General features: G+C 40.6%; 1 protein-coding gene across 4 annotated transcripts in view; it reads left to right on the top strand.

The window, feature by feature from the left end:
• Positions 1–15,367, top strand: part of NALCN (sodium leak channel, non-selective) — a 232,194-nt gene that overhangs the window by 110,794 nt on the left and 106,033 nt on the right. For all 4 annotated transcript variants that reach the window (XM_074562155.1, XM_074562147.1, XM_074562164.1 and 1 more), the window contains one exon: positions 10,886–11,017. In XM_074562155.1, the coding sequence (XP_074418256.1) occupies positions 10,886–11,017 (132 nt within the window). The remainder of the gene's footprint in view (positions 1–10,885; positions 11,018–15,367) is intronic.

Genomic DNA, 15,367 nt, shown 5'->3' on the forward strand with positions numbered 1-15,367 from the left:
AAACTTAGAAAATAGAGATTAATAATGTCAAATGCGTCCATTATAATGTGAATGACAGACTACAGCATCACAAATTAGCTATAAATTTAGCCTACCCTGTAAATGTGTACATATATTGAACAAGGCCGAGTGCCGGGTCCTGCATTTCAGTCACAGCAACCCCATGCAACACTACAGGCTTGGGGAAGAGTGGCTGGAAAGCTGCCCAGCAGAAAAGGACCTGGGGGTGTTGGTCGACAGCCGGCTGAATATGAGCCAGCAGTGTGCCCAGGCGGCCAAGAAGGCCAGCTGCATCCTGGCTTGTATCAGAAATAGTGTGGCCGGCAGGAGTAGGGAAGTGATCATCTCCCTGTAGGCGGCCCTGGTGAGGCCTCACCTCGCGTACTGTGTTCAGTTCTGGGCCCCTCACTACAGGAGGGACATTGAGATGCTGGAGCGTGTCCAGAGAAGGGCAACAAACCTGGTGAGGGGTCTGGAGCCCAGGTCTTATGAGGGGCGGCTGAGGGAGCTGGGGTTGTTTAGCCTGGAGAAAAGGAGGCTGAGGGGAGACCTCACTCTCTACAGCTACCTGAATGGAGGTTGTGGTGAGGTGGGGGTTGGTCTCTTTTCCCAAGTAACAAGTGATAGGATGAGAGGAAATGGCCTCAAATTGTGCCAGGGGAGGTTTAGATTGGATACTAGGAAAAAATTCTTCGCTAGAAGGGTTATCAAGCGTTGGAACGGGCTGCCCAGGGAAGTGGTTGAATCACAAAGATGTGTAGATGTGGTGCTGAGGGACATGGTTTAGTGGTGGACTTGGCAGTGCTAGGTTTGTGGTTGGACTTCATGATGGTAAAGGTCCTTTCCAACCTAAATGGTTCTATGATTCTATGACTTTGTATATATACATGTATGTATGTGCATACATATATGTACGTATATTTTTGAAGTGTTCGAAATCAGGTTGAAAGGGGTTTTGAGAAACTTGATCTAGTGAAAGATGTCCCTGCCTGTGGCAGGGGTGTTGTACTAGATGATCTTTGTAGGTGCCTTCCAATCCAAACCATTCTATGATTCTGTGGGGTTTTATATATTTATGTATATATGTGGTGTATAATATGACCAGGTGGAAGTGTTAAATTGGGTCTTTACTGCTTCCTGTACCTGAGGTTAAATGCATTTATCGCTGTGCTCTGAAACTAGTCCAGATACCTAGGTTGCTGCTGAGACATCAGTGATAATTTGCAAATTTACAGTGTTTTTCATTGTGAAAGGAAAAGAACTTGTAGAATTCCATTTTGCAAGTACTGTGGTGCGAGGGAGTACACTAATCCACATAGGACAGGTAGGTGATTAATTACACCTTTGTAAAGTACAGGCTACCTTCAACCCTATAGCTTAGATGAAGTCACTAGATATAAACCAAAAATTAATTTGGCCTATTTAATTTCAGGCTTTATATGATAATTACTTTGTCTCGTTGCATTTTCTGAATTGAGCTGTGTTGCAATGTTTAGGAAAAAGAGTTAAATCTGCATTCATATTATTTGGGTTCTATTTTGCATTTCATAGCATGTAGCTTTAAGAAAATTAGTGCTGAGGTGATGATACACTTACTAACAGTTCTAAAATCTGAGGGGAAGGTAACGATCTCTATGCATTATTGTTATCACGAACAATTTAAGTAGTATTTTTAGGTTTCTTTTATGTTGCAGCTGCTGCTCTCCATTTCTCTAAGTCAGATTGCAGTCCCTGAAAGGCTGCTTACTTCCTCTCTGTCTTTTTGCAAAGAAAATGACATATCTCTGCCAGCTGATTTATAAACTGGTGAGGAGGAGGTTCGCTTAGTTTCAAAGAAGCCATTATTTCATGGATTTTTAGGGCAGAAGAGTCACCATGTCTCTTTTTGACTGTTCTCTTAGAAGTTTATGGGAGGAGAGGAGTGACTACTGCTAGGAAGAGGCGTACAGGAGTGCCCTCCTGCTGCTGCTTCCTTCTGTTATGGCAGGCTAAGAATTCACAGGACGCAGCTAGTCTGAAGGAGGCATATGCAACACGCATTCTTCAGCCCTATAGCAGAAATAGGGCTTTGGCTATCAAATCTAAGATAGAAGGAAAAAAGTATCTAATTTCTGACAGAAACTTCTGCCTTTGAAGTTTGGTTACTCGGAAAAGCTGTATCTTAACAGTTTTTCATTTCTCTTCAGTAAGCTTTCTGTCATTATTGCCATTCATTTGCTTCCTAAGTGTGTAGTTTCTCATTCTTCTCATGTTACTGAATTTACTTCGTTCCTTCGACCAGACTTCAGTTTGCCTTTTTTGAATTTTTTTTTTTGTTTGTTTTAAAATCAAAATTTGCTATGCAAAAAGGCAGGAGAGTCGGGTACAATATGACAGGCTCATGAATGCCTTGTGTTTTCAAATATTACAGAGACATGTAGAGTATTGGAAGATAGTCCTTGGCAACTGCTGATTTCTGCTATTAATAATCTGAAAATTACATTTATTGCTTTAAAAAACATATTTTGATAGCATGAAAAGCAGGACCCTGCTTACATATCCGAGCACATATTTACATGTCCTGAAATGTTGCTATTAGTAATAGTCCCATTTCCAGCTCATTTTGAGGCTGAGTATTAGGAGGCCCTGTAAAAACACACAGTTAGATGCAGTGCTGACCTTGAGTTTTACAAACTAATCAGATGAGGTAGAAGGTGGAAAAAGAAGCACAGTAAAGTGAAATACGTAGAATATTTTTCAAGCCAGGACAGTTTACTTTCTATACTGCTCTTTCTTCCAGGACAGTGTCACCTTTGCTGCAGCCAGAAAACATTTATAGAAAGGTTTGCAATTGTATATTATAAAACTTGCAAGAGTTATGATGGCTTGGGGTTTGGGTTGGGTTTTTTTGAGGGGAGGGGTGGGTGCTTCCTTGAATATCACCATACTTTCTGTCTCCTACAACTGGTAACAAAGGTTCTCTATGCTAAGGTGATCTTAAAGTAACTAGAGTTTCCAAGGAGATTTTTCATTGCACTTTGAATCTTAGAGTCTTTACATTCATCTCTAGTATATCACTACTCTAAGAAGTTCCTCTGCTGTCATAACGAATGTTAAAGCAAGTCTCTATAGCCTAAATTGGTGAAGAATCGCCCTGTTCTCATTGCACTGGGACAGGCAGCTTGTAATGGAAAGCTAGGACTGCCTCCCTGCCATCACCAAACTTAATAATATTTGAGCTGAGACTGCTGACTTGTTTTCTTTGCAGTGTCTAAATACCACCCCTTTCAGTGCCTTTAATTAAAAACTCACCTTCCACCTTGTTTCCCCAATGAAGTTGCATTACTGGAATTTGTCTAGCATCTGGAAGTTCCTCTCAAATACAGTAGATGATATCTCAGATTTACAAAGTTTTTTAAGGTCCCACACTATATATAACTGCATCAATGTAAGATATTAAAAAGCCTGTTCCCTTAAATTTTTTGGTTAATGCTTAATAATTTTCAGAAATGTTCAGCTTGCAGAGCATGAGAATAATTTGCTAAATTCTCCTTACAAGCATATCTTTGTCAGGCAGTCATAAAGTAAGTTGAAAGCAAAGTGGTTTATAGAAAATTAGTTACACAGCTTGTAAAATGCTCTACAATGTTCTGCAAACAAAAGGGAAAATTTCCTGCAATTTCACAATTTTGTACTTGCTCAGATGGCCATTAACCAACAAGATGAAAATCAAATTTATCCTATTCATGCTATGAATTATCTATGATTAGCAGTGTATAGAATGTGATTTTCTAAAGCTCCTTTCATAGTCAAGGTATCTTCAAGTACTTTGTAAAAAAAAAAAGAAAAGGAAAAAAAAAGGACAAAATAAACTACACAAATACACTAAACCTGTATAGGATCAAAAAACTTGCCCTGTTCTTTAGGCCAAGATTGAATCTTTGCTCAGTGACTCTTAAAAGTCATGTCGCATTAGGATCCTAAAAGTCACGTTTTCTTTGATATATCTAGTCTTGTTCCAGGGACAGTACCTTATAATAATGCCGGAGGCATGTGATGTCTTCTGCTTCCAACATCAAATCAAGATTGGCTAGCACCTTCAGTGACTGTTCCCTGTGTTTCTCAGTGGTATGAATTCCATACATACAACTTAAGCTGGCCCTGTTGTATAAAACCTACATCCCTCTACATGCATTTAGAAGTTGTGGGCCAAGCTCTGAAGAAATACCCAAAATAAGAAGAGAGTTTACTCATAATGCATTTTCATTTTTTATTTGACTTACAGTTTTCTGTGCGGCTGTAATGAAGTTGAGTCATGCTTTGTTGGCTCTTCTGAACAAAGGTTCTGTATTCCGTGACGCTGACGTGACCCCAGCTAATGGGGCTTTCAGAAGAGCATCAGGTACCATAAGACTTGCAGTGCAGTTACAGAACCTATCACCACCACAAGTCATGGTGGTGCTGTGAACGGAAATGAGCTGGGAGTCGTATTTGCCTTCATGCCACTGCGGTAGTGTGGTCTAGGCTGCAACATGCCCATAAGTAAAAAAAGACTGGAGTAGCACAAATGTAACCTTCTCAGTTGTGACAACTGTTTTAAAATATCACCCAACTCTTTTGTACACATCTAAACAGCAACTTTAACAAATCAAAATCTATTTTAGCTACCAGAGAGAATGGTCTTCCATAGGCATCTGTAGACATGAGTACAAATAACCTACAACATCAATTGTAGCAATAAGTACAGAATTAACCACAACAACCACGTAGCCAGTATCAAGTCTTTCAACAGCTGTAGTTGGAATCTTGGCTGGAATCTTTTAGGAGTCCCTAGCTTCCTCGGGGAAATAGCAAAAGCCAATGAAGAAGAAAAGGGAGTAAGCAGCTTGCCTGAGCCATCCTATTAAAACAGGGAGGAGGAGATGCTATTGTTTTCTGAAGTGTTAAAGTATATCTGAAATACAAAGAGATGCAGATACCACTGTATTTTTCCTGGAGTTGTGTATTTGTTGATGAATACACAATTCAAGAGTATCAAAATTAGGAAGAAAGCTGCTTACCCATAAAGTGCTTGTCAAAGTCGTTTAGTTAAATGATGTTTACACTGTTCATTAATAGGTTTGGTACTTTTGAGAGCTACCCTGCCAGTTTGACAATTAAGCACTTCCAGCTTTTCACACACTCAGTGGCCAAAATAAGCAGAGCTTTTCTGCATATCAAATCCTCACCCTGTCTTGCTCAGTACTAATAAGCTTTAGGGCTTTCTTGGTAATTTTTTATTCTTCAAGCCAATTTGTCCTCTTTTTTTTTCTTTTTTCTTTCTTAAACCATCACCAAGAATGTTAAGTACTGTCAAATGCAGTCTGAATTTCTGTAGGTCTGAACTGAGACCAGTGAATCCTTTGAAGATACCTTTTTCAAGGTTTCACATGATAATACTGAACATTACCAGCCCGGCCAGTTTTGAGCTTGTAATATCAGGGTAACACGGCCCATGTGGTCTTTTATTATTAAGTCGGTCAGACGATAGAAGTTTGCAACACTTACCTGCTTGCTTAGTAAGACTTGAAAGACTTGCTGACGGACTTGGAACAAAAATCCCACGTAAAGGATGGTGGTACAAGGAATGATATGCATATTAAGCCCCCAAAGGGGTTTAGCATTAGGAACATGTAGTTCCATCTTCAGTTATTCTAGTTTGCTTAGTGACTGCTTCCCTGAGCCAGGGTCTGTGTGGCTCTGGCTGTGTAAGGTGGCAGCTGCTGTGGATTTTCTCCATGGCAGCAAGCTGGCAAAGGCCAGTTTATGTCACTCATCCTCCCTCTGCTGTGCAGGAATGTGGAAGAAGTATTAGAGCAATGTACCACATTCTGATACTCCTTGAGTGACAGAAGACTGCTTTAGGCCATGCATGGTAATGTTCCATAAGACTAGGTGACCCAGGTAGGCTCCTCCTGTCAGCAATTCCAGTGTCATCGCTTACTTGAGCTTTTGGGTGAATCCAGGATATTGCATACACTTCTTGGTTTAGAGTTCCTCAGCTGTAACAGGCACATTCCTAATGTTAAATAAATGAGTAGTATTTTAAAAGTCTTTTCTGCTTTCATGAAATTCCCATCTAGACACAAAGCAAATCCTCAACTTCTTTGTGTGTTTCCAAACACTGAAAGAATTTGAATCATTAACGGTTTGTCATGTGTTGGTTTCTATGGCCATGCATCTTTAATGCACTGTGCCATCCACGTTCTTCACAGTGTCCTGGACTCTGGGAATCGTTATCCTGCATGAAGTGAGATACCAGCAGTAGAAGTGATTCATAGTAGATGTAAGAAATTCTTCACTCTTGTAGTTGATTGATGTCAGCAACAGAGCATTTCACTTGAGACTGCTTCAGCACAGCTAATCTTAACTCCAATTTAATATTAGACACAATTTTCCATTCATGCAACTGGCTGACAGCAACATCAGAACATTTCTTTCATCTTATTCCTACACAGTTTAAGGAACACACATCCAAGGGCTGAAAATGGTCAGTAAATTAAACAAGAACAAAAACTGGCATTATGTCTCTTCTTTCAAGTTTGCACAGAGAATTTTCCATGGCTGGGTGCTCTGAAAAGGGCTGTAATCCAAATGACACACTGCTGATCCGGTGATCCAAAATGATTTTTAAGGCTTGGGCAAGCGCTGTGGGCTAAATTCAGCTTTCTCTTAAACCTCGTTCCTAACACAGAAATGTGTAAAGAGACAGTGGACTCTCACGGTCAAACATACAGCAGAGGTGCGGTTGAGCCACTTCAAGAGTACAAATCCAAATTAAAGTTCTGTGATGCAGAAAGAACAAACTAAGACAGATTAAAGTCGGGGGGAAGTTGGGCACAGTAGGCGGGTGGGCTAGAGCCCTGTGATTGATCTCCTAAGGATATTGCAGTCCGTCTCTGGGAGGCCAACAGGAAAGCTGCTTATCACACGTAGCATTCGTGACAAGTGAGCAGCTAGATTCTGACACGCTGTAGAAAAAATTAAGAAACACAGATGCCAATCTGGCCCCCGGGAGCAGGCCAGTCCTGGGATTTTAAATTAATGAATTTCTTTTTTAGGTCTCCTCAGCATAGCGTTTTTGCTGTGCGTGTGTATTTGCTCAGATACCTCCACCTTGCTGGCCCTGTGGGCTCTCTGACTTTCTGCCAGCAACTCGCTGCTTTTCACATCGCCTGCCACAGCCACCTCCTCATTTGCTGTCTCGGCCAGCTGTTCATGCCTTTACGTAGCCTCTGCCTAGCTTGCGTCCTGTCTGAACCTCCTTCCTTATTATCTTGGTGTTGAATTGTGTTATGCCAACATGATACTCTCTATTAGCTAAATCGTCTCCTTTCAGTTCAGTTGAGGTGGGAAGGCGACCGTTAGTAATTGACAAGAAGCTATATTGAATATTACAGAATCATACTGCGATTAAGATTTTATTTATGTTATTGTAATTTATTTTACAGTGTTAAAATATACCACTGGGAAATCTTTTTATGAGTGTCCGAAGGTATGGAGTATATGACAAAGTATGCATGTATGTACATGTATACCGAGGCGGTTTATGCATTTTTATTCTTCTCCCTATATTACCATTTTCCTGTTGTTGTTTTTTGTGAAGGGAGAGAAAAGCACATTTTACAGCCTCACTTACGACTTTTTTTTAGCAAGTCCTTTCACAATTGAGGCAGAATACTTTGTTACTATGAAGGACATTTTGACACTATTAAAAATACAGTGTAAAATATGCAGAGAGATTAACTATCTGTTTAGAACTTGTGTGAAATAGAAATGTAACAGATACAATGCTACCTGTTTTGAGTCACACCACTGACAAAAATGCATGATAGATGCCAGTAGCTCTATCTTTAATTATTGTATTCTTGTAGCTTGCCTTCTGGATTAAAAATAAAAGCAAGACCTCATTTAGCCACTCTGTTTTGGTGACTTCACTGCACTTCAGGCATTGTTATTTGCCCAGGCTTCTTCTGTAAATTCCTGACTGTCAGACTTTATCTCCTAAGCCTCCCTTTCTAGATTGGAACATGCAACCATTTTATGCCACTAGCGTCAAAAGGAAGCCGGTTTGCATGAGGAGGGTTGAGCAGTGATTCACACAAGACGTTCAGATGTTAAGAGACAAGAGGCAGTCCTATTAGCTGATTGCTTGTAAATATGTGCTTAGTCTCCACTCAGCTTCAGTTTAAGCAAACTACCTTAAAACCCCAGTGGAATTCAACAGGGGATGAATTCTCCTGTAGGCAGGTACAAGTCTTTACTAAAAGCCTAAAAAAGTGCTAGTCCTTGCAACCTTCCATACATACTGTATTATGTTCTAATTTAATCACAAAAAAAACCAGAAGTATGAAGAGTATGAAGAGTAGCTTGGTCAAGACCCTGAGCTCCAGGCATGCCCTTTTCACCTCCATCTTGATGAGTAAGACTGACCTTCAGGAATCCCAAGCCCCTGAGACTCGTGAGAAAGTCTAGAGCCATGATGACTTGCTCTTGGTGGAAGAGAATTGCATTAAGAAACATTTAAACTGGACACGCAGATGTCCGTGGAGTCTGATGGGATGCACCCATGATTGCTAAGGGAGCTGGCCAATGTTATTTCAAGGCCATTCTTGATTCATCAACACCCTCTTTAATGATCTGGATGATGGCACAGAGCGCACCTTCAACAAGTTTGCAAATGATAGAAAACTGGGAGGAATGGCAGATACACCAGATGGTTGTGCTGCCATTCAGAGGGACCTTGATAGGCTGGGGAACTGACCACACAGGAACCTCATGGTGTTCAACAAAGGGAAAAGTGAAGTCTTAACACCGAGGAAGGAATAACTACATGCACTAGTACAGGCTTGGCACCAACCAGCTGCGATTTAGCGTAAAAGGTTTTGGGGGTCCTGGTGGACACTAAGTTGAATACGAGCCAGACATATGCTCTTGAGGAAGAGAAGGCCAACAACTCTCTGGGCAGAATTAGGAAGAGCATTGCCAGCAGACTGGAGGAGGTGATCCCCCTCTACTCAGGCCTGGTGAGGCCATCTGGAGTGTTGTGTCCAGTTTTGGGCTCCTCAGTACAAGAAAGGTGTGGAAGTGCTGGACAGAGTCTAGCAGAGGGCCACAAAGATGATAAAGGGGCTTTCATATGAGGAAAGACTGAGAGAGCTGCAACTGTTTAGCCTGGAGAAAATAAATCTCAGGAGGAGATCTTACCAGTACGGAAAAATACCTGATGGGAGGAAGCAAAGAACATGGAGCCAGGCTTTTCTCCATAGTGTCCAGTGGTAGGATAAGAGACATCAAGCACAAACTGAAACACCAAGAAATTCCATTTAAACATAAGAAAAAACTTTTTCGCTGTAAAAACACAGGGCGAGGTTACGCTGGCAGGTTGTAGAGTTTCTGTCCTCGGAGGTACTCAAGAGGCCCCTTCTAATCTTAGAGATTCTGTGACCTTATTTTTCTTCTGTCTCTCACTGACACATTGTCTGATTTTGAACATCTAAATACAAGAAATACAATACATCTTTCACTGTGAAGGTGGTCAAACAGTGGACCAGGTTGCACAGGCAGGTTGTGGAGTCTTCATCTGTTGAGATATTCAAACTCTGACTGGACATAGTCCTGGAATACCGGCTCTATCTGACTCTGGTTGAGCTTGAAGGGGTAGATAGATAATGTCAAGAGGTCCCTTCCAACCTAAATAATTACATGTTTATGAATATAAGCCAGTACAGGCACACAAAGTCTTTAGGAAGAAGTTAAGAAGGGGCGGAGTTCTGTATTTTGAATTTTATTTTTCCTGAAATTTTGTCAGGCGCTTTTACATGTAAACTCAGGACCAAATAAAAATGGCCTTTCCCAATCTGCACAACTTAAATTTACACAAACACAAGGAACCATAACGCTGCATAACTTATGTTGTGTTTGCAGATAAGCATTAAAAATACAAACTGTATTACTTGTGAAAGACTGTAAAAAATATAGATATTAGTGACCATTCATTCAAAGATGTTTTAATGTAAAATAACACTACATTCTACCTGTTTGTCTCTAGCTTCTACTGGAACAGTTGTGGCTGGCCCGGTGAGGGTAGTGGTTGAGCTTTCAGGGTAAATCATAAGTCCACACTCTTTGTGCTGTGGGCCTAGAAGTTAATTCTTTGAACTTCTGGCACACCTCTTACCAAAACTATTTTGGCAACTCATGGATGTAAACTCCTCGCCAGTGCTGCGTGCCTCCATTTCTCTTTTCTCATGTGGGATTGCAGCAGCAGTGACACAATGCATTAACTGCACAGATATGTGAATTGTCTGTGAACTACTTCACAGTTCATTGGCCCAGATGTGCATATCCACTATATGTAGATATGGTTTATACTTTTAGGCAATAGTTTGGCATCAGATGAATCCCATATTGCTTGTCTTTCTTGAGCGAAAGCCATCCACAAGATAGAATTGATGTTACTTTTTCCTGACCAGTAAGTCATTAAGATCTGCATGAGTAAATCATAATGAAGGAGTATTAACCAAGGGCAACTGAGCAGTTAGAAGTACAGTTTATGCTTTAAAAACATACTAAAGCAATGGATGTCGTATTAAATCATAAACCTTCAGTAAGTAAGTAGTCAATTGGCAAATAAAAAACTAAAAAGTCAAAAAAAACCCAAACTTGCACATATAAACCAGTTGAAGGAATATATTAGAATATATTTTAGAGTAATAAATTACAATCATGCAAAACACCTTTATAAAAACATATTATAGCTGATTATGTTTTGACATATTATAGCTGATTATGTTTTTGTAATAAAACTTTATAATGCGTGTGGCTGGACTCATTTTGATGATAAAATTTTTTGGGTTTTTTGCAGAAAATGATGAGGTCATCCGTGTTTCATATGTTCATACTAAGCATGGTGGCTGTAGATGTGATTGTTGCTGCTAGTAACTACTACAAAGGAGAAAATTTCAAGAGACAATATGATGAATTTTACCTAGCTGAGGTGAGTACGCTGAAATGACTACCTGGATATTTTTCAAGATAAGCTAAAGTAGAAAATGTGAATGTCAAGCACATTTTAGTATGTAATTTTTTTATTTCCTTAAGCATTCCAAGAATTCTTTGCTAACTTGCTCAGGTTCCTCGGTCTGACAATGGCTGACAGCCCTGTCTTACAACCTTTTGAAAGGTAATGTCCTCAAACAAAATCTCAGTGGTAGTGAGCTGAGGCTTAAGTATAACTTCTGCAGGCAATGAATGGCTGTAGAGTTGCTGTCTTTCTCTAGCAGGAGCGTAAGATCCAGAAGAATTTAACGATTAAAAAAATGACAAAACATTGTCTTTGAAGAATATAGTACTTCTTCCTACGTCATCTTTATTTGGCATATGCTTAGCTGCAAGAAGGTCCTTAAGCATAACCAAAATAATGTTGCAAATAGCCTGGCTTCAGTAACCTCAAGAGAAGACTGCAAACAAAAACATGTGTTCAGTCATTAATTTGGTGAAGGAGGACATTGTGCTCCTGAACCAGTGAAGTGGAGGTAAGAAGTTTCTTTATAAGTGACATTCTGGCAGGAAGTCTGCTTGAGTCATTAGCTGGTCAAAGACTTTGCTGTAGAGCATGCACTAGAGATCTTAGAAACTTGCCTACGTGTCTTTTTAGTACTATTTAATTCAATTTTTAAAAGAATAAAAAGGCTTGAAGTCTTTGGTACTAATGTGCAGACATAGTTTCAAGTAGATACTTGTTTTTCCAGAGTCAAGAGCGAAATCAGTATTGTATCAATCTTTATTAAAAATACTTATTTTCATGGGCACTGTGAATTGTCTCTTTACCTGAGTATAAAGCCACCAGTGCTGAAATTCACTGACATCAGTTCTCTGAAAGTGTTGATCACAGTTGCCTGAATTGTGCACATGCCTAGCTTTATGGTTACTGCAGTTTTCCTAGCTTTGATAATTACACGTTCCTTCTTTGGAGCCAGAAGGGACATTCCTAGGCTAGAGCGCATGATAGCAGTATATTCCTTATGATTGCTCTGCCATTGGTATTGCCTTGTTGGCAACCCATATACCAATGGCAGAGGAATCACAAGTCAAAAAGTTCATCCGCTCGCTCACTCTCCCCCAGTGGAATAGGGGGGAGAATCAGCAGGGTAAAAGTGAGACAAGTCGTGGGGCGAGATATCACTTCTTCTGCCCAGAGAAGCTGTGGTGCCCCATCCCTGGAGGTGTTCAAGACCAGGCTGGATGGGGCTTTGATCAACCTGGTCTGGTGGGAGGGGTCCCTCTCCGTGGCAGGGGGTTAGAACTAGATGATCTTTAAGGTCCCTTCCAACCCAAACCATTCTATGGTTCTGTGATTCTGTGAATATCCCGTTGGTCAGTGGGGGTCAGCTGTCCCTGCTGTGTCCCCTCCCAACTCCTTGAGCACCCCCAGCGTGCTCGCTGGCGGGGCGGTGTGAGGAGCAGAAAAGGCCCTGACTCTGTGCAAGCACTGCTCAGCAATAGCTGAAACATCCCTGTGTTATCAACACTGTTTCATCACAAATCCCAAACAGCACCATTCAAACTACGATGAAGAAAATTAACTCTATCCCAGCCAAAACCAGTACAATATCCTAGGCCAGAAACAAATAATTCAGTCAGCATTAGCTTTTCACGGTAGGCATTTTTGCTTTATGCCCAGGATACAGCAAGCGGGGCCTGGATTCTTAACAAAATAACATTAATTCTATTTATATCCAAAATAGGAAATGCTGCATGTGCTATTTCTGTTTTGGCACTGAATATGTAGTATAATTATGCTTTTATTAATCAGTGCTAGAAACACTCTCTTCAACATCTATTTCAAGTGTAGGGTTTGGGGTTTTTTTTCCAACAGAAATATTTGCCAGGGTTCAATAATTCACGTTGAGTCTGTCATGTAGACTAGTGTATTATAATTCTGTCCTATGAGCAATGTCCAGTTTTCTTTAAAGATATATTTTGCTGTCTCTGTATAGCTTAGATTATTCATTTATTAGTGGGGAGGTTTTCAGAAAACTAATTTGTTTACATTCTACATGTTTACCTTTCTAAGTATGTAAGGTAAATTAGAGAATAGAGAAATATTCTCTCTGGAAGAGAGAAAGGCATTTTGTTTATTTGTAAGGCATACTCTTTTGATGCCCATTTGTTGTTTTTCTTTATTTTTTTTTACCTGCAACGTTTTTACTAGAGACACTATAAAAATCAAACAAGAACAAACCCCTAGTATCTTATAGAAGGAGGTGTAAAATACAGGATCAGAAGAGCAGAAGAGTAAAAAACATCCTGGGAGAGAGGAGAAATTGACAAGCTGGTGTTATTTCCTACTCAGTTATTGTGAAACTTGTTCTTTGCAGCACGGGGCATACAAAGAAATTGTTTTTAAGAGCCTTGAAGAGGCTGAATACTCAAACAATGCGGATTACTCCATAGCGGTGGGTTTGTTTGCTTGGTGAGGGAGATGGGTTGGAGCAGGATGCACTGCTGTTGCTCTGTATTTTCCATTAGACTAGGCTGCAGAAAGCTTTCCCTTCAGAGGGAACTTACCTGAGCAACCGCAGCAGTGGGGATTCCCTTTGCTAAAGAAAATGGCCAGACAGGTTACAGCAAACATATCCAGCTTTCTGATACGTTTTCCAGAAGTCATCTTGGAAACCGCTGGCTTTAGGGGCAGACATGTCTAATAAAATAGCTCACTCGGTCCGTCCTATGGACCAGACGTTGTCATGGCCTAGAACTGTAGAAATGCATCCACTTAAATTCAGTAGACAAATCTAAGTGAAGTTATTGAGATACCCAGTGCCAAGAAAAAAACCCAACTGTTCTCGTCGTTGAAAAGAGAAGTCAGACTCGAGAGAAGAGGAGGCAATGGTTAGACAAGAAGATAAAAGAAAGAAACGAATTCTAAACCCAGATCCCATTGGTTGCATAATTTTGTGTACCCAGTTGTAAATAAGAGGTTCTGACAAGCATTTCAACTGCACATTAAGCAAAACCAGACTTTTAACAGGATGACTCAAACTCCCAGTGCAGTATCTAAGAACCTGGAAAGAGGAAACCTTCAAACCAATTTTGGTAATTGTTATTGCGGTTGTTGACTTTACCTGCTCAATACCTAGACAGAATAGTGATGGATGTTTGCTTTTATATGCAGCTGCCACATTGTCTTCCATTAAAAGAGGTTACAGACTAGAAGTCCCCTTGGAGACGTGTGAGATTCCTCCAAGTACTGGTTTAAAGGGTCTGAACACCAGGGTTCAAACCCAGATGCTTCTGTACACTTCTTCCTAGGTTCCTTTTGCAGCCTGGCCCCTTGCACTGCTGCCTTTGTGTAGCCTTTGCCCTGTCCCTGTCTTGGCTGAAGGACAGATCGAGTGCTGTGTCAAATCTGGTAGCAAGGGAAGTGCTGGAGGTCTGTGCCCTTTATCCCACTGATCCTGCTCAGAAGAATTCTTGTTTTTCCCGACAGCTTGATAACCTTTCCAGTAAGCCACAGTTACAAAGGAAAACGAACTGGGTCTGTCACTGTTAGATGCTGGCTGATACTGAGCTCTGCCTCTGCAGAAAGCTGTTAAAGGGCTACCAGCAAAAGTAAAAGTTGCTGAAGGCGGCATGAACACCATAAGGCTTCCAGGTGACTGAGTGGGAGGTAGCCCTCAGAGAAGCAGCCCATTCCTGGTAGCTCCCCATTGGCCTCCCCAAAGCAACACTGGCAACCTGGTGAAGGGCGGCTGCTCATGTCTTCGCCCTGCTTTTTCTCCGTGGGTCTGCTCTGGCTTCTCATGTGAATATGCCTTTCCCCTGTCTGTACAGCAATGAAAGGAGTGATTTCAGTTTAAAAAAAAAAAAAAGTCTATAAAATTGTATTACATTTCACACCTAACAAAAAGTTCTAGGTATTCTGAATCTTCTCCTGTAATTAATTACAAGGAAGGAAAAAAATACAAGCTCTGTCAGCAGGAAGACAGGTGTATAAATGTAATCAGATGTTATGCAAACCATTTGATACATTTTTAAGTGCTAGTGGTTTGAATTCGTTTGACAAGCATGTAAAATGCAAATGATCCCGCCCACACATTTTTGGAATAAATTAAAATACACTTAACATCGTTATTTGTTGGTCTTGTCCTAATAGAAAGCCTGTGTGCTCTGAAGTATGTACGTGTGTATTTAAATGGCATTGTTATTCCACCTGCTCTGAGGCTGAATTCCAGCTGCTTTCTACCCACCGTTCCATTTTTTCTAATTCAACCCCCTTGTTCTTTTAGGACTCAATTAAATGTGTTTTCATTAAGAGTGAGCTTTCGTTTTAAGATTTTTTTGA

Source organism: Larus michahellis, chromosome 1, assembly GCF_964199755.1.
Source record: "Larus michahellis chromosome 1, bLarMic1.1, whole genome shotgun sequence".
NCBI classification, from domain to species: Eukaryota; Metazoa; Chordata; class Aves; order Charadriiformes; family Laridae; genus Larus; species Larus michahellis.